The 21548-nt window shown below is 40.7% G+C and overlaps 1 protein-coding gene, 1 long non-coding RNA gene and 1 other non-coding gene across 3 annotated transcripts; 2 read left to right on the top strand and 1 right to left on the bottom strand.

The window, feature by feature from the left end:
• Positions 1-974: 974 nt before the first annotated feature.
• Positions 975-4055, bottom strand: LOC131311196 (uncharacterized). The gene is made up of 4 exons (XM_058338541.1): positions 3918-4055; positions 3290-3435; positions 2658-2753; positions 975-1235 (listed from the first exon to the last, which is right to left on the bottom strand). The coding sequence occupies exons 1-4, from the start codon at positions 3925-3927 to the stop codon at positions 1044-1046; spliced, it is 444 nt and encodes a 147-aa protein (XP_058194524.1). The 5' UTR covers positions 3928-4055; the 3' UTR covers positions 975-1043.
• A 13199-nt stretch (positions 4056-17254) lies between these two features.
• On the top strand, positions 17255-17361 carry LOC131312234 (small nucleolar RNA R71). The gene has a single exon (XR_009195802.1). It is a non-coding gene; the product is annotated as a small nucleolar RNA R71 (small nucleolar RNA).
• Positions 17362-20261: 2900 nt separating this feature from the next.
• On the top strand, positions 20262-21260 carry LOC131311194 (uncharacterized). Its single transcript, XR_009195439.1, has 2 exons — positions 20262-20450; positions 20778-21260. It is a non-coding gene; the product is annotated as an uncharacterized LOC131311194 (long non-coding RNA).
• The last annotated feature ends 288 nt before the right edge of the window (positions 21261-21548 follow it).

Below are 21548 nucleotides of genomic sequence, written 5' to 3'. Positions count from 1 at the left end.
TGTGTTTGTTAAATACTCTCTTCTGTTTTGTAGAGCTGTAGTGACTTTGTGGGTTTTTTTTTTCCTTTTTGAATGACGTTCTGCATAATTTTGTGAGTTGCTAATTTCTTCACTACACTATTTGCGTATTCACTTATTTCATGTCAATAAATAAAAAAATCTTCGCCGTTCAAAAAAAGAGAGGTTAATTCCAGCAATTTGTAGCTACCTAAAAATTGAAATAATGTTTTGAGCTACTATCAAGATTCAAAGGGTATTTCAATTCCAATTGGGGTGAGTAGTGCCGTAGGCACGGGCCGGTGTGGGTAGTGCCGTAGGCACGGGCAAACACTAGTGCATATATAAGTTTGTAGGATAGTGTGTATAATATTTTAACTGATTATAGGTTATTTTCAATAATTTGTATTTACAGGATGTATAACCTATGAAAACAATAACTTGTATTTACAGTACGTATAACCTATTTGACAATACGTCCATAATTACTTATAATAATAACCTATATAAGTTATTGTCTTCGCATTTTACGAATGACAAAACAAATAGTTTATATTGATATACCATATTGTCCAATAGTTACAAATAATTTTAAAAAATAGGTGTAAAATTAGTAATTATTTACTATATGTTGCATATATATACAATTTTATTTTTTTAAATATCTCACGGTCCGGTTCGGATAATCCACGATTTTTAAATGAAAATCTAATCCTAATCCGTATCTCACGGTTCTTTAATTTTTGAATCCGTGTCCGGACCATTAATCCATGGACAAAATTCAAAAGATACGGATCGGTTAGGTCCAGACCGGTTTCACAGTTCACCGAATTTTTTGTGCAGACCTAGTGTGTATTGCAGACTTTTTCTTCCTGAGAAAGGGTCAAATTAATTGGAGCCACTAATTCAACCAAAGCATATATACTGAAATGAAAAATAACAAAGTGAATAAGTAAAATTTCTCACTCTCAATCGTATGTAATGGAAACCAATATTTATTTATTCAACATAAACGTAGCACAGATAACGAAGTCGATCGAAAACATTCACAGCTTATCAATGGATCGACAATTCGGTTGAGAAGCCGTAAAATTGTCGTCCCAATTGCGTTCTCCGATCCTGAAGCTGGACATATTTGCCTCGAGTTTCAGTAGTACAACACAAGAATTAATCTGAATGCACGGAACCATGGTGGCTTGTGACCGGGACCTGAAGCTGGACATATCTGCCTCGAGTTTCTGTAGAACGACACAAGAATTAATCTGAATGCACGGAACCATGGTGGCTTGTGACCGGGACAAAATTCGGCTATTTTTTGTAGAACAAATTGGTACCGCAAGTTTCGCCCATTTTCCACTAACAAAAAATACTAAACACTTAACGCATTTTACATCTTGTTTTCACTAACAAAAAACACTAAAAATTTAATGCATTTTACCAACTGGTTTTCACTGACAATTTTTTTTTAATCAACTCAACATCTTTTTCACTCACATATCAAGCAAAAACTTTTTCACTACCGGAAATAACTTAGCATTTCTCAACAACTTATTCATTATCGGAAACACCTAACAACTTCTCAACCACAAATATAAATCTTAAAATTTTCACTTAACGGAAACACCCCCGAATTCGTATATATGCGTAGTCAATATATAGTTCTATGAGATTAATGAACCATTTAAACTTGAACAAGCTCGCATGGAGTAAACGTCCAAAGCATCTTCTTAGGAAAACATGAGAGCCCGCAATTTTGTTTATCGCAATTGTTTCGCTATTATCGAAAAGTATTATTTTCCTTCACCATTATAAGATTCCGTTCCACTAAGATTTTTATTTTTTAAGTACCTAATTATTTTCCACTTTACGAGATATAAATCAATGTTTATGATGTTTTTATGCTTGAAGCTAGGCCAATCAATGGACTGGATTCGATTCAAATCCGACAAGACTTGAATCCGAATCCGATCCGAAAACTTTTTTTACTTCAAAAATTTTACCAAAAAAATACAATTTTTTTTCAAAAAAAATTATTTTCCAAAACAAATTTTAAAAAGTTAAAATAAAAAATACAACTTCTTAAACAATTTTTTTTCAAAATAAAAAAATACAATTTAAAAAAAAAAATTAAAGTTTGGATCGGATTGATAACGGATTCGATCCGAATTCAATCTGATCCGTATTTGGATTACCGAATTATAGGATCGACGTTATCGAATTCGGATCAAATTTTTCGGATCGGATCCAGTCCATTGACAAATCTACCTGAAGCCATTGTTTGCCGCATCCATGTGTAATCCTATCCGTTTGTCCTTGTGTGCTCCTCTGGTTTGAAATCACTCTAAACCGGTTGCTGTTGGCAAACAGATCTCGTTCCATGGGAGTGGACCACTGTTTGCCAGCTCCCGGATGCATGGTTCGTTGTTTAAGAAGTCTTTCTAACTAACTTATTTTTGTTTTTTTTTTTTAAAATTATGAGTTTCGATCATAATTTTTTACTTTTTCAATTCTTTTCGTTGCGACAAATCAAGAAGTCACACAAGTTTGACGCCAAACAAACAAATGCAAAGAAAACAATTAAATAGAGACAAAAGAATAAAGTCACTCGACTTTTTATTCCAAACCCACCCAAATTAACAAAGTGAATACAGACGTCGTACCTTCGTATTATAGTCCTCGATTATATCAGTTAACAACTTGTCTCCAGCTAATTGCCTCACGTTGTTTTTGAGTTGCAGTGGCGTAATCTTATTTTCCTGTTAGCAAGCATGCATTTAAAAAAAAATGTAACGAGTTCCAGTACTATTGGTATGTAATGAGTTCCCTTACATACATATTATATGAAGCGTACATATTACAAATTCGGGACACTTCACCATTTGAAAGGGGTCACGAGATAACAAAGCCCAATAACTAAATCAATACAAGAAATAAATCAATTATAGGATAAAAGCAAAGAAAGAAAGAAACTTCTAAGAAAAGAATACCCACACTCATGTGAAGAGATTCAAACTCTTGACCTCCTAGTGAGATGAAAGAGTTCTGGCCAACAGAGCTTGGACGGCCTCTGTTGGTTAATTCACCTTATGAATCATGCAAATAGTGATAAATGTAACGAAATGAAATAATATGCAATATGTGAGCACGTGAATGGCACGTGCTTGATGGTAGTAATGTTATGACAATCGCATCAAGTGTCCCATGAATATGATCTAATATCGATCGGGTCTAAGCCCTAGCGTTCCAACAATAAGGGCAATTGAGGAATGAAATTAATATATGATGAACTTACTTTGAACTCCTTGTAATACTTCACAATCAAATTCACGCTTGGACGAGGTAAGATATGCGATAGCCTGAATATCAGAACAGGAAATTCTATGTATGGTGAAGTGGGAAACAACGACATCAACTCGGGTGTCTGAGTTCTTCGGGAACCTTAAAAAACAACCAAAAGTCCAAACATATGAAGGATATAAACAGATACATACTATGAAATACGTAATATTGAATGTACGTTGAAGAAGAATTGAGTCAAGTTTCAACAATCCACACAAATTGAGATTGGAAGACTCTAGAAACCTGTGTCGTAATTTGGAAAGATGTGGGCCGGAGTTCATGTAAGCAGACCAAATGATATGTCTGTTTATCATAAATCTCTAGCTATGTTAGATAATTCAACTACAACATACGTCCAAGACTTAGAATTGTTAATAATTCGTGTTCAGGTGTCTAGACCAGTTTACACGTATCTCGACTGATTTTGGAGGACTAATCCCACCATCTACAAGCTAATGACCCAATTCATAAAGTCAAGGAGTAGACTCGTATGGACATATAGTTGTGATGATACTTCCAATTATGTATTGTGATTTTTCTCGAAACTTTGGACAATAACTTCACAAACGTAATTTATGTACCTGAATCCATTTGAATATAACCTTGTTGGATCCAAGAATTATTGTAGATAGCTAGCTTATACGTTCTGCGAAAAAAAATTAAACAAAAACGGGAAATTTATTTTTCTGATCTCCTGACGCTCAAGCCCAGCTCACTTCCAAAAATGGTAGAAATGCTGGGTCGACAAAATGCTTCCTTTAATACTCTTGAAAATTACTCACCCGCATGGTAAGAAGTAAATATTGGTGATATATATGCCTCATGCTCTTCAATTACTCGATCACTCACCTGGTCAAATCTGAAATTAATAGTATTATGTGGGCTTTCAAATGTTAAAAGTCATGGATTCTTACATTTAGTGCGTAGATATCAACTCCAGATTGCATAATCATGTTCGTTTTGGAGCTTTTGTTTTGATAATTCAAGTGTTCAGGTTAATTTTCGTGCATTTTAACTAATCATGGAAAACAGTGGCGGAGTCACGATTATAACTCGAGGGGATCAGAATTAATAGACATATTTTTTTATTGGAACGTATGTTTATTATATCATAATTTTTTTTGTTTTTTAATATATTATATTTGTGTATTGAAATAATTCTAGTTTAATGCAGTTAAAAAATTACCAATTAATTTTTTTTCTTTAGGCAACTTCAACAGTCACTGATTATTTTTTATTTATGAAAAAAATTGAGAAATAAGAATGTAAAATAACCGATTTTTTTATCTAATTAAACCAAAATTATTAAGATTATAAATAGCTATATACGAATAATTATCAATAATACTTAAAATTAGGTATATACAAAATAAAAATTTTAAAACTCGGAAAGGGTCCGAGGGGGCCGGGGCCACCCCGGGCCCCAACATAGCTCCACCACTGATGGAAAACCAAACCCACTGCTCACTTGCAGGGGTACATTCCTTCAAGCTTGGTTGGTACGTACTGCTTTAAAATATCGTTCAATTAATTTGATCACTGAGCTCACATTGAACCTCAATTATTTGAATCATTTATCTAATTCAATTAATTATTATTATTATCATTTTTATTTTTATTTTTTTTTGAGAATGGAAAAGTAGTTTGAAGTTCAAACTTTGAACTGTTGATCTTGTTTCAGGATGGAGGAAACCCGATCTCTTCTTCTGTATTGAAGGGAAATCCTATACATCGCCATGGAAAAAGAAAATGGCGTATGGACGTCATACCTTGTATCTATTGATCAACTTGATTTAAGAGCAGATACCAAATTCTCTCCAGCTAGTTGCCTCATTTTTCCTATGAGTTGGACTTGGGATATCTTATTTTCCTGCCACCAACCAAAATTAGCAAAAAGGAAAATCCTTCTATGTAAAACCGTAAATTAAGTTACTAAATATTACTTCTGTGTGTCATAGAAACAGAACACAATCCTTTGGTTAACTTATTAATTCTCCGGTAACCTGCCGATGTATACAATAAAGGCAAAAAAGAAAAAGAAAATTTGTGGCGTAAAATCATCTCTACAATACCTTTACGCATCTTTAAAAAGAATCAAACTAGAAGTAGAAACTAAAACCATCAAAGCACCTATGGTGAAAATATATTGAGTAGTAATAGTCCATTCATGAGATTACACAAAAGCAGATTGGGTGTGAGTGACAATAATATTCTTTAATTTGTAACATTCTAGATTCTATTGGATTCAATATACTCTTCACGCGATACTCAGACTACCGCGTTATGGGTCCAATTGGGGTGTGAGTATTAATTTCATTTCATGAAACGGATGTATATCCCTTTGCTCTCACAATGTAGTGGGCCCGTTACATGAAATTCCCCCACCCAATAATTGGGACACATCCAATTGCGAATTTTTCAATCCTTAATTAATACATCTGAACTTAGTCTTGTTTCAATCACTATTTCAATCAATAAAAGATAAAGATAATGTTTACTCTCTTTTAAAGAGAATGAACAAAATTATACTCAGAGAAAAAGCGGTGGTTACGGACCGTAAAAGATGATCAACAAAATTGCGCTAGGAGGAAAGACAGTGCTTATGGACTGTAGGAATCGGGTAGAGAGGAGAGAGAGGGGAGGGTGAGGGAGGAATTAGGTGAGGGAGGGTACACCTGGGATGTCTATTTTTTCCAAACCGACGCCTGGGCATCACTTTTTGAATCCAAACGTCTCTCTCTCTCTCTCAAGTCTAACCGATTACACGCTCCTCTCTCTCTCTCTCTCTCTCTTCCCTCTGAACCGGCAATACAAACGTCTCTCTCTTTCCAAATTTACACGCTCCTCTCTCTCTCTCTAAACCATAACGTCTCTCTCTCGTGCTCTCTCACAGAACCGATCCTCAATCCCTTTCATAAACCTCCCTCCCTCTCTCTCTACGTTCAAAAATAAGGGGTACCATAACTGCCACCCCTGCCGGCTGACCGATTGCAGGGAGCGCAGACGTTATCGGAGGCGGCACAATATTGCTATAATAATAATTTGTCTTTCTTTTAGTAAGGGTCCTGTAGTTCAAGTTCCTTCTCCCGGAACCCATTTGATTCGCGCTTGATTACACGAGCGATAACCCCCCCAACCCCACCCCGCCCCGCCCCGGCCACCCCCCACCCCCCAAATCGTGACATTACAGATTCTTCTCGTTCAGAATCATCAGTTTTCGCTCGAATCCCACCTGCTCACAAATCCTAAGGTTCTTCGTGCCTTAATTTTCTGTCCAGAGAATGGCCGGAAACAACCGAATGTCAGACGACGATTTCTCTTCTCTCCACGATAATGTGGATTTCGGAAACATTCGTTACGAAATCTGTTGCGCTCACCTTTTTTTTTTCTTCTCTTCGCTCGTTTTGTGCAGACGAACTCGATGCTGAAGAGGACGAGAGAGAACCAGTCGACAGTGACACCATCAATGTCGACGAAGACGAGTGATTGTAATGGTTCGTATTTTTTAAAATTTTTTTGGAGTGATTTCAATGTGCTGCTGTTTATTGGTCTTCGTACTTGTTCAGAGAACCAGTCGACGGAGAGTCAGTGACGCCGTCACGGCAACGAAGATGAGGAAGACGATATTATGGCCTCTCTTCTGCTTTTTTGTTTTGTTTCTCCCATTTTATACTCTTGTTTGTGCCGTCTCTTCATTTTAGTTGGTTTCTAGGGTTCTAACGGCTCATTAGGGTTTATTTGGTTTCAACTTTTTTGCTCCGGAAAGAAGGGACTTATTTTAGTAGGTTACTAGGGTTTGTGAAGCTACGATGAATGATGGTTTTTCAAAATTGCTTTTTCTCTAGCCTTTTCTATCTGTTGAATCTGACCAAAAGCTTCATTGGATATTATGCCTTCCAATTAGTACTCCAAGCTGAAGCACTTCCGTAAATGCAATAAAGGCAGGGTGGTTAATTTGGAAACCCCAAATTGGCCTTGAAAAATTTTGAGCAAAGGAAGGAGTCTCACTTGAGTTGGATAAACAAAAATTGAGTAAAATTAATTTTGATATGAGTTCGGGTAAAGAATTGTAGAGGGATTTATGAGTTTTTTTATTTTTTATTTTTTTATTTTAAAACTTGGACTCAAGTTTTAGAAAGTATTTCACTAAGCGTGGGGATGCTTTGATTCTAACTTGTATTTTGTGCGAAGGTTCTTCAAGATGGAAATTGAAGTGAGGAAAATGGTGTTATTTTTGTGCATAGAGATGCCATTAGTATTAAAAGCGGATATATGGTTGTTGCCCTATATGAACATTGATAATTAAGTTGCCAGGTTTCTCTATATATTCATGTGTTTATGAAGTTATGCGAAAAAGGATGAATTTGAGTTTTGACCTTCTTGGTAATCTCTCTTGCCCCCCTCTTGCTGTACTTTGTATATAGCTGCGACACTATCTATGCATGTATAGGGTTTGCGTGTATATGCGTCGATACTAGTGTATGCAATCCTATCAGCTTGTATGCATAACTTCCATTGCTTTACGCTAACGTTAGGTGTTCTCCTTCCTTCACTTATATTCCTTGCAGTCCTATGTGTTTCTATTTCTGTAGCAAGAAATAGAAAATCAAACTCTACGTTACTAAAAGCATATGTTATCAAAATGGTATAATCTATTCTGCTATGAGTCACTTAGGAAAAAACATTTTATGAGCCACGTTCAAAATTTGTCTACATCAACGGCCACAACTCATTGACAACTTCCTCTCTGGACCTATTGAAGAGCGATTGGCCGTATGACAGTTCAAAGTAAATATCGTTTTGAAGACAATACTAGGATCCTTGTGTTACGAAAATCCGTTTATGTATATCGTTCAATATTCTGGTTATAATTTAAAAGAGATGCTTCAAGGGCCAATGCATTGGCCCTAAACTGGTAAGAATAATAAAAATGATTTTTGTGCTTGGCCTCTGACTTTGTTATGTTAAAAATGTATGGAGCATGAGCTAATATAAAACATGTGTTGGAACTCTTGTAACTTTTGTTCAAACGAAAAGGAAAAAAAAGATGGCTGTAACTTACTTGTAAGTAAATTCTGCAACTTATGCATAATTTGCTTGTAACTTATGTCATGTTTAAAACCTTGGTTTGCTGGCTGTTCTGTAACTTATGCATAATTTACTTGGCTGGCTGTTCATAGATTTCTTGTGTGGATTGCAAAGGGCAGTCCAGTTTCTGGGTATTTAAGTGGGTTGTTTTTTGCAAGTTTTTTGGGCTGTTTGTTGGGTATTTGTTGCTTGCGACCTTAATGTGTGTTGCAATAAGAATACCCTAAGCGTAGGGTTAGGTCGGTTGAAAGCATAATAAAACCCGGAAGTCCGGGGTCGAATCCACAGGGAGCGCATCCATAACTCGGTTCGGAGATTAGCTTGCGTAGAGATTTTAGCGTTAGTACCGCCAACCAAACTTCGGCGTTGAGACGGCCAACTGAGAGATTTAGGTAAAGTGGCTACTTAACCTATCTACGGCTTTTTAATTGGAGATTAATCTAAAGGCTAGGCTTAGGGATAGTCAACACCCATAACACAAAGGTAAGCTTGATTCCTCTCTTTTAAGCAAGGATGTTAAGCAAGTCTAGGGTTCTTTTGAGACATTTAGACAAACACAAAGAGGGACATAGCTTCAAGTATCAAATGTGGCAAGTAGCCTAACCCTTGCCTACATTTGATCAAGAAGATTAACACCTCTACGTTTCGATACATAAAATCAACCCTAACACATGCTTAAGCTAGAAAATGAAGTTTTACAAGAGAAAAGTGAGCAACACCCATGGTTACGGAATGCTAACCATCCCACAATCTAGCCTTACTACACTACTCACACATATCGAAAGAAGATATGAAATGAGCAAGGGTAAAGAAAAGGAGAAAACGAAACATTGAGATTACTTGAAATAAAGACAAGATCCTTGAAGAGGAGAGCAATTCTTACAACTTTAATGAAGCACACCTACCTCAAAACCCCACAGTCAATGCTCTTTAAGGAGGGATTGAGAGTTAAAGAAGAGAGGAGGTAGAGAGAGAAAGCTCTAGGGCTGAAAAATGAACGATCCCCCCTCAAAATGAGGTTAAAAACTATTTAAGGCTCCAAACATTCGGGATACAAAAGTCCAAACTACCCCTGAAATGTCCAAAAGTCAGGCACAAAATCTGCAGAAACTTCCAGGTGCTACGGGTAGTACCATTTTTGGGCTACGGGTAGTAGTCTCGTTTTGCAATTTGACACAGCTTCTGATCACTGGCTACGGGTAGTACCATTTTTGGGCTACGGGTAGTAGTCTCGTTTTGCAATTTGACACAGCTCCTGATCACTGGCTACGGGTAGTACCATTTTGGGACTACGGGTAGCAGCTGGACAGATTTCTTTCTCCTTTGGTTCTTTAGCCTTTCCATGCCCTTTGGGCTTCCGTTGTCCCGCACACCCTCCAAAGCTACTGTTCATCATTCTTGGGACTCGGCGATGGAGTGCCAAGTGGCCTCGGGTGTACGGATACCCTTGGAATTGATCCATGGCATCAAAACACGCCTTATTTCCACCTTAAACCTGCAAGGGCCAAAAACACCAACTCCGTGCAATATCATCTTAATAAAGTAAGTTAAGCATGTGTGTGTGACAAAAAATGAGAGAGATAAGCCCTATTATTTACATTATAGAGGGCTTATCACACCCCCAACTTGGACTTTGCTAGTCCCTAGCAAACTTAACCAAAAAGTAAAAAACTAATCCTATGCAATCTTCCCAAAGACAAGATACGATAGCTATGCTGAAAACAAAACGAGGCAAGAGTCCAAAAAGATTCCGTCATAAACGATCAAGTGCGATCCGTGTACAATACATGCCATGAACTAAAAAGAACAACCTGTGCCAGATTAAAAAAAACAAAAGCACATGCTCCGCATCAAGTTTCAATTCCAAAAACTCACAACGATACCCTCTACTTTTCACACCGTGAGAAAACAAAAAGCATCCCAAGACGAGCGCTAGCGAGTAAAGCGATAGCCAGAGTTCAAAAGCTACGCAAGCTATCCAAAGGCGCCACATGGAAAGAGAGCTAATTATTTACAAACTAACAAACTAGGAAAGAAAACATGCTCAACAGATTAAAATATCCAAAATGCATTCACCGGAGTTAAAATAGCGTACGTTCAGATCAACTAAGGACTTTTAAAAGTAGATAACGACCGTGGTTTCCAAGAAAAAGGAGAACAAAAAGGGTGGTTGCCATAATAAAGCTTGGTTTAACTACCCTTGGCCACCACCATCCCGAGCAAAATACCAGAGTCAAATTGCCGCATGCTAGCTGAACCAAACATGAACAGCAAAGCTACAAGGAAAGTAAAAAAATAAACTACTAAGTTAAGTCCTAATATATTACTACGACTACCACCTCCCCCTCATCTACTCACTCTCACTCTCCTCCTCATCCTCCTCTTCCGAGGCCGGCCACTCGAACCCCCTTCTCTTTCCTTCTATCATCCCTCAGAGGCTCAGTCGACCCACCGACCTCCGCATCTTCCTCCGAAGTGGTTGGCTGCTCATCCTCCGCAGTGGGGACATATGGCTCATTGGTGAACACCCTAAGCTTTGCAGCACAGTACTTGAGATACCTCATGATTTTCCCCTCTTTCCTCTTTCTCCGCCAAAGGTTTGCCTCAATCCGAACTTGAGCTGCCCGAATAGCCTCATAGTTGCTCACTATTATTTCATTCCATTGCTCTTTTCGCTCAGCGCCCTTCTTTGCCTTGGGTCGAGATGGTCCAGCTTTCAAAGAAGGACGGGACATTTTGGAACTTTTTCTTTCTGTGACCTTGGAAATGGCTTTAAAGCACCCGTGATGACCCAGATTATCCCCTTTCTCTTCTTTCACTCCAGCTTTCTCACACATCTTAGTTATCATGGCCGGAAACGGAATATTGGCATTTGACGGTCCCCTTTCCTTAAAATCAGCCATGACGTCCCAAATCCGAGCTGCCCAATCTACTTTCTCCTCCGACCGGCTAAACACAAACAACAGAGTTCCATCATTAAGCGAGGGAGTTGGTTCCGAGCCGTGAGGGTTGAGGTTGAAGTGCACAAGCTTGTTAATTAAGCGAAATGCACGTCTCAATTTACCGGAAACAAACTTATCATTTTTGTAGGAGTTGGGTTGATCAGTGAGTGCATCCCTAATTTCATCAAGAGGGTGAGACCATGCCTGACTTGGGTATGTGACATCTTCGGAGGGTGGGCGTTGGTACTCGCCCAAATAAGTGGCTATTGCAATAGGGTTCACGACTATTGTTTTTGAACCAATAGTACAGGTAATGCTCTTTGATTCCCAATTGACCACCATATTTGCGTAAAAATTTTGAACTACACCATCACGAAAGCCAGCAATAGGTTTAAAGAAAAAGTGAAGGCCTTGAGCTTTAATTACCTCAATGAATGGGTCGCCAGTGAAATCGGCTTTACGAACCCATCGCTCACAAGTTACCCCCTTCTTCTTCACTGATTTCACCCAGTCGCGCTTAGCACTCTCGGCCTCATCTAATTTCTGTTTCTTCTTTCGCTCCGCTGCCCGTTCCTCAACCTCACCCGTTGCTGGTTTGAGAATCGTTGGCCGGCTGCCATCCCCTCGGTAACTCTTGTGATACCCACGTTTCTTGCCCATGACTGCCTCAACTATAGAAATCACACAAAATGAAACACAATCCAAAACCACGAAATTCCAGCAGTGGGGGTTTGGGTTTCGAAATTTATGGAGAGAGGTTCTAGTTTACCTTGTTGGGAGAGAGAGAGAGAGAGAATTTCGGACTGATTTGAGAAAGCCCAACTCGAATCCTTGCAATTAATGTTTGGAACTTGTTGATTTGGAGTTGGGGCTTGAAGATTGATGGGGTTTGGGGTGAGATTTGGAGGATTTTTGGATGTGAGAGAGCAGAGAGATCATTTGGGGTTCCATCGGGTGAGAAAGAAAAAAAGAAATAAGGGTTTTGAGTTTAAATAGTGGGCTAGATCGTGGTTTTTTTTTAAACATTTCCAGCGGCTACAGGTAGCACCAATTTTGGGCTACGGGTAGCAGTACCAAATTTTCCAAAATGCAAAGGTTCTGATCCACGGCTACAGGTGCACAACATAGGGCCCTTCCCAACGAGATCGCAATTTTCCGAGAAAAACATGGAGTTTAGAATTGTACAATAACACTTTTTGCCCAACATCAAAATTCTTTCTTTGGATATTCTTATCATGAAATTCTTTGACTTTTGATTTATAAATGTTGGTATTAACATAAGCATCCCGCTGGATTTCCTCGAGTTCGTTGAGTTGGAGTTTACGATGAACGCCGGCGTCGGGCAACCGAAAGTTTAAAGATTTTATCGCCCAATATGCCTTATGTTCCAACTCAACCGGGAGGTGACACGCCTTACCGTAGACAAGCCGATAGGGAAGCGCCTAGCACGGTCTTGTATGCGGTTCGGTATGCCCACAAGGCATCGGTCAGACGAAGTGACCAATCCTTCCGGTTCGGATTAACGGTTTTTTCCAAAATGTGTTTTACCTCACGATTGGCGAGCTCGGCTTGGCCATTGGTTTGTGGATGATAGGCGGTGGATACCTTGTGGGTAATGCCATACTTCTTCATGAGGGCCGCAAAAGGCCGATTGCAGAAGTGTGAGCCTTGATCGCTTCTAATGGCCCGGGGTGATACAAACCTTGACAAAATATGCTCCTTGAGAAAATCAAGCACCACTGCATGATCGTTGGTGCGTGTAGCCACGGCTTCAACCCATTTGGACACGTAGTCCACCGCCAAGAGAATATAAAGGAACCCGTAAGAATTTGGAAATGGGCCCATAAAGTCAATTCCCCAACAATCAAACACTTCCACGACTAGGATATTGGTGAGGGGCATCATGTTCCTCCGAGTCACCGCACCTAGTTTTTGGCATTGCTCACAAGCCCGGCAAAATGCATAAGCATCCTTGTGAAGATTTGGCCAATAGAATCCACATTGGAGAATTTTGGCGATGGTCTTTTTTATGAGAGAAATGGCCACCACAAGCCTCGGTATGGCAAAATGAGAGAATCCCCCGTTGATCGTCATCGGGCACACACCGCCGGATAATTTGGTCCGAACAATATTTGAAAAGATAAGGATCATCAAAGAAGAATCTTTTCAACTCACTAAGAAAAAGCCTCCGGTCTTGTGGGGTCCAATGGTCCGGAAGTCGCCCGGTGACAAGATAGTTGACGATGTCAGTGTACCACGGGCAACTTGAAACGGCAAAAAGTTGTTCATCCGGAAATGAGTCAACAATTGGAATCCTCGAGGAAGAATCCTCAAACTCAAGACGGGATAAGTGATCCGCCACCACATTCTCCACTCCCTTCTTATCCTTGATCGTGATGTTGAATTCTTGGAGCAATAAGATCCACCGGATTAATTGAGCTTTCGCATCTTGCTTCGTGAAGAGGTATTTCAAAGCGGCATGATCGGTGTAAACAGTAATGGGAGATCCCACCAAATATGACCGAAATTTGTCTAAGGCAAAGACGACGGAAAGTAACTCTTTCTCGGTGGTGGAATAGTTCATTTGAGCTTCGTTTAGAGTCTTGCTCGCATAATAGATAACATAAGGATTTTTGTCCTTTCTTTGCCCGAGAACCGCCCCAACCGCATAATCACTAGCGTCGCACATGAGTTCAAATGGCAAATTCCAATCCGGTGTTTGTACAATGGGAGGAGAAGTGAGACTTGATTTCAACTTATTGAATGCTTCCTCACACACCGGAGTCCATTCAAACGGGGTATCCTTTGAGAGAAGATGGCACAATGGCCGAGATATTGCACTAAAATCTTTGATAAAACGCCGATAGAAACCGGTATGCCCGAGGAAAGAGCGGATGTCCTTGACACATTTAGGGGTCGGGAGGGTGGCAATAAGATCAATCTTGGCCTTGTCGACTTCGATACCCTTCGACGATACAATATGACCCAACACGATACCATGAGTCACCATGAAATGGCATTTTTCCCAATTGAGCACCAAATTTTTCGCCTCACACCTTGCCAACACCTTCTCCAAATTTTCCAAGCAAGATTCAAATGAGTCGCCGAACACTGAGAAATCATCCATAAACACCTCAACGATCTTCTCAATCATATCACTGAATATGCCCATCATACACCGTGAGAAGGTTCCGGGCGCATTACACAAGCCGAATGGCATGCGTCGATAAGCAAACGTCCCAAATGGACAAGTGAACGTCGTTTTCTCTTGATCGGGTAAGGCGACTTCTATTTGGTTGTACCCCGAATATCCGTCTAGAAAGCAATAATAAGCATGTCCCTCCACTCGCTCCAAAATTTGATCAATGAAAGGTAGAGGAAAATGGTCCTTTCGAGTGCTAGCGTTAAGCTTCCGATAATCGATACACACATGCCATCCGGTAGTGACTCGAGTAGGGACCAATTCATTGTTGGCGTTGGGTACCACCGTGACATCGGATTTCTTGGGAACTACTTGAATGGGGCTAACCCACTTACTGTTGGCAATAGGATAAATAATTCCCACATCCAAGAGTTTCAAAACCTCCGCCTTCACCACATCTTTCATTATGGGATTCAACCGGCGTTGGGGTTGGCGAGAAGGTTTGACGTCGTCCTCGAGGGCAATGTGGTGGGAACAAATTGAAGCATCGATCCCCTTAATATCCGCGATAGACCAACCAATGGCTTTGGTATGCCGCTTTAAAATTTCAAGGAGTTGGGATTCTTGCGAGCCGACGAGAGAGGAGGAGATCACCACCGGGTAAGTTTCATTTTCACCTAAAAAGGCATATTTCAATGTTTCCGGGAGGACCTTCAACTCGAGTTTTGGTGATTGCATACTCGAGGGAAGGGTCTTGCTCTCGAGAGGAGGCAACTCTTCAAATTTCGGAGACCATACGTCCGTCCCACAAACATCTTCAATGTCAAGCAAAGAACACAAATACTCCACCTCTGGTTAGTCAAGAAAATTTTCTTCTTCGGCGGTAAGGCACACCTCCAACGGATCCTTACACAAGAAAGTGTCCACATGCTCTTGGACTAAAGAATCAATAAGATTGACTTCATGAACACACTCGTCATCCCCCATTTGGCTTTCGATATTAAACACATTCACCTCCATCCTTATGTTGCCGAAAGTGAGGTTTAGCAAACCGCTTCGGCAATGGATAACGGCATTGGAAGTGGCCAGGAATGGACGCCCAAGAATGACTGGAGTCGACGTTGACACTTGCGAGGAGGGCACAGGGCATGTATCCAACACGATAAAGTCCACAGGATAGATAAAGTTATCCACTTACACGAGTACATCCTCCACCATCCCGCGTGGAACACGAATGCTTCTATCGGCCAATTGAAGGGTCACCGATGTTGGCCTCATCTCCCCCAATCCAAGTTGTTCATAAACAGAATACGGAAGCAAGTTCACACTAGCCCCCAAATCGAGGAGGGCTTTTTCAATCTTCTTGTCGCCAATGGTGATGGAGATGGTTGGACAACCCGGATCTTTATACTTGGGAACCACATTGGTTTGAATAATAGAGCTCACTTGTTCCGTCAAGAAAACCTTCTTTTGAACATTCAACTTACGCTTTTGAGTGCATAAGTCTTTGAGAAACTTGGCATACGTGGGAATTTGCTTGACGGCATCCACCAACGGGATATTGATTCTCACTTGCTTGAAAAGCTCATAGATCTCGGCACTGGTATTGGCACGGGTCAGTGCCTTCAATCTTTGGGGAAAAGGAGCCGGAATGTTGGTGTCGGGGGCCTTCGGCTCTTCCTCGGGAGATTTTGCCAATTGCTCACCAACGGGAGAGGGCTCCGAGGTTGGTGAGTCAATAAGAGGGTCCGGAGCTTGCGATACAATGGGTGTAACCCTTGGCTTGATAGGCTTTGGAGGAATGGCCTTATCAATCTCCTTGCCACTCCGCAATGTTGTAATAGACTTGGCTTGCTCGGGGCTAAGCACCGAAGAGCCTGCCACATAATTGGTTCCTTGCGGATTCACTTGGGGTTGAGTCGGAAGTTTTCCCTTTTCTTGTTGGAGCATCCCCACCGTATTGGTCAACTTTGCCATTTGATTCTTGATTTTCCCGAGCGTTTGAGTGGATTACTCGTTGAGGGATGTTTGGCTTTGCATGAAAGATGACATAATTTCCTCCAAGGACCGCTTTTGAGGTTGGAATTGATTTGGCCCTTGAGGAGGTCCGGGAGGTGCAAACCCCGGAGGTTGTTGATGTTGAGAGAACCTCGGCGCTCCTTGAGATTGAGGAGGCCGAAAAACTTGGTGTTGTTGAGGTGGTGGAACTTGTGGAGGTCCGGGAGGTTGAGAATCGCTCCACCGGGAATTAGGATGCATCTTCCACCCCGGATTGAAAGTTTGAGAATAAGGGTCAAACCGTTGATTAACGGCATTGACCTCCGATGGGCCGGTTCCTTGGAGAATATCCTTGACGGCAGGGAGCATTTGACAATCCCCTGTAGCATGACCTGCAACTTCACATAAAACACAAATGTCTTCCGCCTTGGCCACAGAGGCCACCCCAGCAACTTTATTAAGTTGTAAAGTTTCAATTTGGCGGGAAAGCTGGGCGACCTTGTGGGCTAGCTCATTTTGCTCATTCAATTGAAATTTACCGGAATTGCTCGGAGCCGGATTAAACACATTCTTTTCAGATGGGTCTGAGCAATCCCAGTTTTGAGTTTTTTCCGCTAATTCCTCAAAATAGTCCCACGCCGTTTCAGGGGTTTTTGCCATAACTCCACCAGCACACATGCTATCCATAAGGTGTCGAGTACTTTGGAAACATCCTTTTAACAAGTACTCGACCTTTTGAAAAGTCAGTAGGCCATGATGTGGGATGGAGTTTAGCAAATCCTTGTACCTCTCCCAATATTGATAAAATGATTCCCCCTCTTTTTGTTTAAACGTTTGGATTTGATTCATGAGTTCCTTTGTGAGATGTGGGGGGAAAAATTTCATGTAGAAAGCCTTTGATAAATCCGCCCAATTTGCCAAGGATTGGGGCCTCATGTTATTCAACCAAATCTTGGCTTTGTCTTTTACTGAAAATGGGAAGAGTTTTAGCTTTGCGGACTCAAGTTGAGTGGACGTGGACACTATTGTGGATACCAACTCCTCGAATGCCCGCATATGAGTGTACGGGCATTCTTTGTCTTTGCCATAAAAAGATGGCATCATGTTAATGTGATGCATTTTCACGGTGAAAGTATTCGCCTCGGTTGCGGCCGGAAGGACTATAGTGGGCCGAGGAGTAGTACGGGCCGGATTTATATAGTCACTCATGGTTCTTTCGGGCACAACCAGTGGCATTTCGCCTTCACCGTTTCCGGCCATTCTTTCTCGAGGAGGGGTTACGACAGAAAAAGGAGTTCTTTGGGGTGATGGTGTCCTTGCACGAACCCGACGAGGAGTTTTGGGTCGAGGAGGAGAAAAAGATCTATGAAGCCTTTTAGAAGTTGGGCTCCGAAAGGCTCCACGATGACCACCACGCATACACTTGAAAACCCTTTCTCGAGAAACAATGGACAACAAGATTAAAGTAAACAGACAAGAGGGGCTATGCCGCCACCTCCTAACAATAGCTTCGAGGGGCTATGCCGCCGCCTCAATAAGAAAAGCAATAAAAGAAAAGGTGATTTGTACTTACTCTAGCTTCGTTACACCTTACGTTTGAGAGGCTCAAGTTAGAGGTATCTACTAGATTAATTACAAATCACACAAAGTAAAAATTAACGAGATACTTATAATGGGTTGGCGAACCTCCAAAGATAGGCTATAAAAGAAAGCGCTCCCCGGCAACGGCGCCAAAAATGCTTGCGACCTTAATGTGTGTTGCAATAAGAATACCCCAAGCGTAGGGTTAGGTCGGTTGAAAGCATAATAAAACCCGGAAGTCCGGGGTCGAATCCACAGGGAGCGCATCCATAACTCGGTTCGGAGATTAGCTTGCGTAGAGATTTTAGCATTAGGACCGCCAACCAAACTTCGGCGTTGAGACGGCCAATTGAGAGATTTAGGTAAAGTGGTTACTTAACCTATCTACGGCTTTTTAATTGGAGATTAATCTAAAGGCTAGGCTTAGGGATAGTCAACACCCATAACACAAAGGTAAGCTTGATTCCTCTCTTTTAAGAAAGGATGTTAAGCAAGTCTAGGGTTCTTTTGAGACATTTAGACAAACACAAAGAGGGACATAGCTTCAAGTATCAAATGTGGCAAGTAGCCTAACCCTTGCCTACATTTGATCAAGAAGATTAACACCTCTACGTTTCGATACATAAAATCAACCCTAACACATGCTTAAGCTAGAAAATGAAGTTTTACAAGAGAAGAGCGAGCAACACCCATGGTTACGGGATGCTAACCATCCCACAACCTAGCCTTACTACACTACTCACACATATCAAAAGAAGACATGAAATGAGCAAGGGTAAAAAAAAGGAGAAAACTAAACATTGAGATTACTTGAAATAAAGACAAGATCCTTGAAGAGGAGAGCAATTCTTACAACTTTAATGAAGCACACCTACCTCAAAACCCCACAATCAATGCTCTTTAAGGAGGGATTGAGAGTTAAAGAAGAGAGGAGGTAGAGAGAGAAAGCTCTAGGGCTGAAAAATGAACGATCCCCCCTCAAAATGAGGTTAAAAACTATTTATAGCCCCAAACATTCGGGATACAAAAGTCCAAACTACCCCTGAAATGTCCAAAAGTCGGGCACAAAATCTACAGAAACTTCCAAGTGCTACGGGTAGTACCATTTTTGGGCTACGGGTAGTAGTCTCGTTTTGCAATTTGACACAGCTCCTGATCACTGGCTACGGGTAGTACCATTTTGGGACTACGGGTAGCGGCTGGACAGATTTCTTTCTCCTTTGGTTCTTTAGCCTTTCCATGCCCTTTGGGCTTCTGTTGTCCCGCACACCCTCCAAAGCTACTGTTCATCATTCTTGGGACTCGGCGATGGAGTGCCAAGTGGCCTCGGGTGTACGGATACCCTTGGAATTGATCCATGGCATCAAAACACGCCTTATTTCCACCTTAAACCTGCAAGGGCCAAAAACACCAACTCCGCGCAATATCATCTTAATAAAGTAAGTTAAGCACGTGTGTGTGACAAAAAATGAGAGAGATAAGCCCTATTATTTACATTATAGAGGGCTTATCATTTGTTTGAGCTGTTTTTGCAGGTTTCTTGACCATATTTCTGGGTAGTTGGTTGAGCTATTTTTGCAGGTTGCTTGAGCATGTACAATACCTGTTTTAGGTGCAGTTTTGTGGGCTGTTTTGTATCTGTTTTCTTGGCTGCTTAAATCCAGGTTTGAGCAGGTTTCAAACTTCTTTCCCATGTTTCTGTTTTCTGGTACTTTATTTTCCCATGATTTTCTCTACCACCAATCAGATTTGATGATTTTGTATGTATCTCTGATTTGTGTATCAGAATGAATGGCGTGCAATTGGGGTGCAACAAAGCCGTGGGTGGGTCCACTATGCTGTTCATGCTCTTCACGAGCACTCTAAACTATCAACAGTTGCAGTAAAACATGGTTTCCAAGTGAAATATCATTGCCTACTACAAATCACTACCTCATTTCTGCTAGAAATGATATCCTTATGTGATTCCTTGGGATGTTAAGATTGGTATTCGTACCAATTTACTTCTATCTAGTTTGCAGACTCTCATGTTGAGTGTTTTGTTGTTAGACAATGATGTTTCTGTTTGCATTAGTTCATGTTGAACTGTTGGTAGACTTCTAATGACTGTAATTTCTCTGTGGGTTTGCTCCATTTTGCGCTCTGCAGTTTCAGTTCATTTTGCTTTTGTTTCTACCTTTTCTCTGAATGATTCTCTCTGTTTTCATTTCTCTGTGGGTAAGGCTCTCGATCAAGCTCTTTCAAGGGGTGGCATTGCTGAAACTTGTGCAGTTCTGAAAAGGGTTGGCTCCCATATTTATCCTGGAGATGGAGCTGCATTATCTTTAGATACATTATGTCTTCACCTTGAAAAGGCTGCCTTGGTACTTAATCTCTACTTTACTTCTTGTTCTTGTTCTTTTTTCTTTTCTTCTCTTTTTCATGTGAGAGTAGCCCTTGACAAAGTGCAAGGGCGAAAAAGGTTTTACCTGGCCCTAACCCCCACTGTTTGGAATTTAGTATGGTTTTGTTCTTCTCATCTTCTTTTTTAGTCTGCATGTTTTTTTTGTTTTGCTTTAATTGTACAATTTCCTCCCACCCCCAGCTTTTCATATCTTATTGATGATTATTGTTGAACTGAGTAAATTCCTGATATCCTCTTCATTTTTGTTGATGATTAGAAAGACGCAAGGTTTTTTTTTTTTGTGTAGGAGTGATTGGTTTCGGGGGTTGAATCGGTTAAAGATGACAATGTGGCAAGGGCTCTTCTTGCTGCTTGCAAGGGTGCAATAGAACCTGTCTTGAACATGTATGACCAGCTATTATCACATGGAGCAATTTTGCCTTCCCCAAATTTAAGATTACGGCTACTCTGTTCTGTGCTGGTAGTACTGCATGATTGGGCAGTGTCTGTATTTGCACAGAGAATAAATACAAGTACTACTGGAGCATCTCTAATTCTTGGCGGAACATTCTCAGTAGATCAAACAGTAATATTTAGCCAAGGGATTCGTGATAAGATCATAAGTGCAGCAAACAGGTCAATTTCTTACTTTTAGTTTCTTCACTTGGGCTGTATGAAGTTTTCTTTTGAGCAACTAGATCTAGATGTGTGCATTTGTGAAGCTGTTGTAGCCTACCACTTGCTCCATTTTGCGCTCTGCAGTTTCAGTTCATTGCTTTTGTTTCTACCCTTTCTCTGAATGATTCTCTCTGTTTTCATTCTATCCTATGCCCTTTACTTGGTCTGGAAATTGAGTTTTTTAATTGGTCAAAACTTCAATGACGTTCATTTTGTGGTTGAATGATAATATTGAGAAGAGTTCGGTCTGGAGATTGAGTTTTTTTACCATGGTGGCCTGTGACAGGAGTTCTAATTTTTTTGTGCTTACCCATTAATGGCAAAGTCCAGAGGAGACAGATAGACCCCCAAACCATAGCCATCCTCTTCAGGTTGTCTGCTTCTACTAATAAATCCATAG

The sequence above is a fragment of the Rhododendron vialii genome, chromosome 12a (genome assembly GCF_030253575.1).
Source record: "Rhododendron vialii isolate Sample 1 chromosome 12a, ASM3025357v1".
Classification (NCBI taxonomy): Eukaryota; Viridiplantae; Streptophyta; class Magnoliopsida; order Ericales; family Ericaceae; genus Rhododendron; species Rhododendron vialii.
Note: the sequence above shows the minus strand (reverse complement) of the source record. Positions and strands in the feature narration are given on the sequence as shown.